The sequence below is a fragment of the Aegilops tauschii genome, chromosome 4 (assembly GCF_002575655.3).
Source record: "Aegilops tauschii subsp. strangulata cultivar AL8/78 chromosome 4, Aet v6.0, whole genome shotgun sequence".
In the NCBI taxonomy this organism is placed as follows: Eukaryota; Viridiplantae; Streptophyta; class Magnoliopsida; order Poales; family Poaceae; genus Aegilops; species Aegilops tauschii.
This window is the reverse complement of record NC_053038.3, coordinates 522015302-522019812: the sequence shown is the minus strand read 5'-3', so window position 1 is coordinate 522019812 and position 4511 is coordinate 522015302. Positions and strand designations below refer to the sequence as shown.

Here is a 4511-nt window from a genome sequence, read left to right as displayed (position 1 = left end):
GTGTAGAGATAGTTTTAAACTTATAATGACTTGTCTTACTAAAAGCCTCTCCTTCAACGTCCGTACAACCTCCCTAGGAATCCATGAAATACAAATTAATCGATTATACAAATAAAACAATTTCCAGGGTTCCAATATCGTTGTACAAGGCCAACGATTGTTAGTGCAAATCAATCACGTCTCGTACTCTCCGGGTCAGTGGGTCCAGCACCATGTCCGGCGGGAGGATGAAGGACGGCCCATCGTCCCAGCATCGGACATGACGATCCTTGAAGACGCCTGGGAAGTAGGTGTAGAAGGGTGTGTAGGAGGTGGTGGTCATCGACGATGGCGCGCCACGCGCGGCAGGTCGCCTGGCACCGGACGAGGGTCCGGGGCGACAGGCGGCGGAGGACGTCGACGAGTAGGTTGTAGGGGAGGCACATGCCGTTTCCGCTGCCTTTGGGGTCCATCGTGGGCGCTGGCTTCCTTCCTTCGCCGCCGGCCGTCGCACCGGAGACACACGAACCGGGCCGATCTGAAGAGACTTGTCGTTAATTAGCAATCTGGAGTCGATCGATCGACGTAAGCGCTGGAAGATCAAGCTATATATACGAACTAGCGATGTATATACCCGTCAAAAGAAAACTAGCAGCCAACCTATATAGTATAATAGGACGGCATGGTTTGTGTCCGTATCCAGATCGACAAATCGATCGAGGCGTAGTTGGACCCAGACTAGTAGTAGGCATGCAGGATTTCTACTTGTGAAATAGGCGACGATTTTTTTCCTTTTTTGATGAGTCATATGTACTTGTAAAATAGGCGAGGTTTTTTTTTTTGGACACATTGTTGAGTTATTACTTGTAAAAAGATCGTACTTCTGATGGAAATTTCAATATGTAACACCCCTGGAGTTCAGCAGTGCCCTACGATCAGAACGACACCAGAACCAGATGCGCCTACAGAGTTGTTACCTTAAGCTGACAAGGTTTGGCAGTGTATATGTGTGTGGGTTGGGGCACCGAAGTGATTGATAGCATGGCTAAAAAACTCATGAGGGCTGTCGTCCACTAGCCGATGAGTCGTAACTGCAAGTCGGTCAAACACCTCGACTAGTCCAGCGGCACAACACGACTCGTCAAGAGTCGCTACCCAGAATGACTCGTTGACTCGAAAACCTTGGCGGAGACAACATAAATGAAAGTCCCATGGTAGTAAACAAGATGCAGCAGGTGGCCGCCGTAGGAGGCCCAGGGATCCATGCAGATGCAGCAGGTGGCCGCCGCCCGGGGACTCCCCTCCGCCTTCGGGCCGCCGCCGCCCACGCCGACCGACGCAGCCTCCTCCTCCGCGCTCCCGGAGGCCCTGTCCCCGCCGGCACCCTCCTCCTCCTCCTCCTCATCCTCATGGTCTTCGTAGTACGAACCGCTCTCATCGGATTCGTCGTCGTCGTCGTCGTACGAGTTGTAATCGGAGCTCTCGTCGTCGTAAATCTCCTCGTCCTCTTCGCCGGCCGAGCCCGGCGCGGCGCGGTTCGCCACTCCCCTGACTAAGTCCTCCGCGGCCTGGCGAGGCGGTACCTCTCCGTCGGACATCTCAGCGTCGGAGACCTCCTCCGCCGCCGGCGGCCGCGACGGCGAGGACGGCGGGAGTGGATTGCGACTCTGAAGATTAAGAAGCTTCACGCGAGTGAGGGGATCGGTTTATTCTGGGCCTTTTGGGCAACGAAAGTCGACTGGGCTATATGCATCTCCGGGACTGCAGCCCAACAACCCAGTACTAAGGCCCAAGAGCTCTCAATCCGAATTATAATGATTTTTCATGTTAAAATAGTATCTGGGTTTAAGTTTAAAAAGAAAGTATATATCTATACACATATTTTGGCTACGTAGGGCAATATTCAGAAGTGTCAAAATATTCTTTAAAAAAATCCACATGTATATATGGACATATTTCTACATAGGCCTAAAACCTCGTTACGAGATATTTGATCATGAGATCTCCTACTGAATTTTCACATACATAGAATTTTTATGCGTCCACATTGTTGCATGGCACAGTTCTACACACTGCTGAATTTGAAACACAAGCGGTACAAAACTAGATGGCCATTTGCTCCCACTGAGTGAGGTTCTTAAAAGCCGAACCGAAAATCCATTCACTGATGATACACTCAAAGTTTTACATATGATTTCTAAGTTTTCGACGAAAGATAGAATCGTGGCACGCAAAGTTTCCTCCTCAAATAGCAGATACAGGGCTCAGATGAGCAGAACAATACAATTTTCACCATAGTACATAGTGGGAACAGAGAATCAGCAACAGAAGCTTCAGAGGTCACCCTGAGGCAAATATTTAGTCATGCCGTAGCCAATGTTCTGCATCCGCAACATATGATTACCGATTGCCATCCCTTACATACATACACTTGAGCATCAGTGCAAAACAGACCCTTCAGCTACTTGCATCTTCATTTCATCCTCACCCTGCATTACAACAGTAAGAACCATTTTGATATGTCAATGGTGTTTCTTGCATATGTTCAGAGTTGGAACCAGAGGCCCGCTACAAACAGAACTACATTATCCTACAACTGAAATTGTTCAGAGAGAAGTTTTCTTTTTGGAAGCAAAAAGTGTACAGCTGAAGTTCTTGTCCCACATATATGCATTCCACAGGTTCATGCTAAAAACACAAATGTACGACTTATTTTCGTAACATCAAGAATGTATCATGACAGAACTGCTAAAACAGAACATGGACACTTGCCAACCTGAATGTATCATGATAAAAAATAAGAATGTATGCAGAGTTGTGCATGCATAGTAAGTACTAGTACATTGGCTGACACTACTTACAGGAGCATAAATTACCTCACTATTTGGCAGACATTAGCATGATTCCAAAATTGCTTAGCTGTGACTTGTGTTTTCATGACCAAACTGCCTACAATGTTTTTTCAGTTACATGTAAGGAGAAAATTGCCAAAGGTGTTGTCTAATCTGAAGATGAGAGTATTATCTGGACAAAAGGATCATTTTATTACTGATTAAAATGATCCTTGTCTCTCCCAGATGGCCAATTGCATGCCACATTCAGCAGAGCATGGCCACAAGATCTGGATGTGGCAGTAGTGGGGTTTGCACATTTGATCGAGCACGCCATGCTCATTGTCAGTTCTGGAGCACTTACCTAAGCTGATCTAGACCAAGAGCACAGCAAAACACAAGGGGGAATTTGTGCTCACCAGATGCGAACGCCGCAAGCTCCATTTCCATCCCGTCCTACTCGTCGTCGTCGTCGTCCTCGTCCTCGTCTTCATCGTCCTCGTCTTCGTCCTCCTCCTCATCAGAGTCCTCGTCTTCGTCGTCGTCATCGGAATCTTGGCCTTCGTCGTCCCCCTCCTCGTCGGAGTCTTCGTCCTCGTCCTCGTCCCCTTCATCCTCCGAATCCTCGTCCTCTTCGTCGTCGGAGTCGTCTTCTTCGTCCTCATCCTCGTCCTCCTCCTCCTCGTCGGCCCCTTCTCCGCCCGCCGCCTCCCCCGACCCCGACGCGGCACGGCTCGCCTCGGCACCTCCGCCGGCCGGCGGGGCAGGAGCCGGAGCCGGGGCCGGGGCAAGTGGCGGCGCCTCTCCCTCCACCGTCTCGTCGTCCGAGACGTCCTCCACCTCGACCTCCTCCGTGGCCGGCGGCGGCGGCTGCGACGGCGAGGGAGGCATGGGGCGGCGGAGTCGGCCGAGATTTGGATTCAGATTTCGGGGGGGAGGGAATGGAAAACGGTAGGTGGCGCGCCCTGCCCAAGGACATTTCATTCCTGGGCTTCACGGGCAAACAGAGAAAAAAAAACACTACGTGGGCCCAGCTACTCAGATTGTATGTTTTTTTTAAGATGACAACTCAGAATATGTAAATGTTGTGGCTTTCTACATTTTCTCAATGCAAGTACACAAGTATATGAGGTCAAAACAAATCTCGAGCATAGGCTTAGCAAGGGCATGCACTTTTCATTGCAGGGGGCACATCGATGTAACATGTGTGGTAAGGAAACGTGTGCATGATGCCATTGATTTTTTTGCTGAGCAGTTGCAACCAGTATGCCACCTAAATATTCGAATCGGGAGGTGGCGTGTCATCACCGAGAGGAGCGAGGGGGGCGCACGGTGGTCGGTGGCATCCGTGGCGGCGATGGCATGGTCGTGGAAGCGCGTGACGGCTACCATCGGGGAATGAATGAGTGGCCGGAGGTTGCTTCAGAGGGGAGGGGGTCACTTTTGCCAATGCTTGGATTTCATAGGGGAAGAGCCTAGTTGACTCTAAATACTAGGACATGTGTTTTAGATTTGACCATACATGGGTAGATTGTGGTTTGTGGAACCTGAGAGAGTGGAGCTTTACCTCGTGTTGATAGTTCGGGATAATGTGGCTTTTAGGGAATCTTCTAGAGTTGATCTAAGAAGCAAAACCTAACCTTAAATTTTCTTTACTTTGTGCAATTTATTTCCATATTTAACCCATAAACCATGAGGCCT

At 49.6% G+C, this 4511-nt stretch overlaps 2 protein-coding genes across 2 annotated transcripts; both read right to left on the bottom strand.

The window, feature by feature from the left end:
* Positions 1-200: 200 nt before the first annotated feature.
* LOC109743373 (uncharacterized) lies at positions 201-1862 on the bottom strand. The gene has a single exon (XM_045227278.1). The coding sequence runs from the start codon at positions 1575-1577 to the stop codon at positions 1131-1133; it is 447 nt and encodes a 148-aa protein (XP_045083213.1). The 5' UTR covers positions 1578-1862; the 3' UTR covers positions 201-1130.
* Positions 1863-2113: 251 nt separating this feature from the next.
* LOC109743375 (uncharacterized) lies at positions 2114-3782 on the bottom strand. The gene is made up of 2 exons (XM_020302467.4): positions 3230-3782; positions 2114-2468 (listed from the first exon to the last, which is right to left on the bottom strand). The coding sequence occupies exon 1, from the start codon at positions 3699-3701 to the stop codon at positions 3267-3269; it is 435 nt and encodes a 144-aa protein (XP_020158056.1). The 5' UTR covers positions 3702-3782; the 3' UTR covers positions 2114-2468; positions 3230-3266.
* Between the last annotated feature and the right edge of the window lie 729 nt (positions 3783-4511).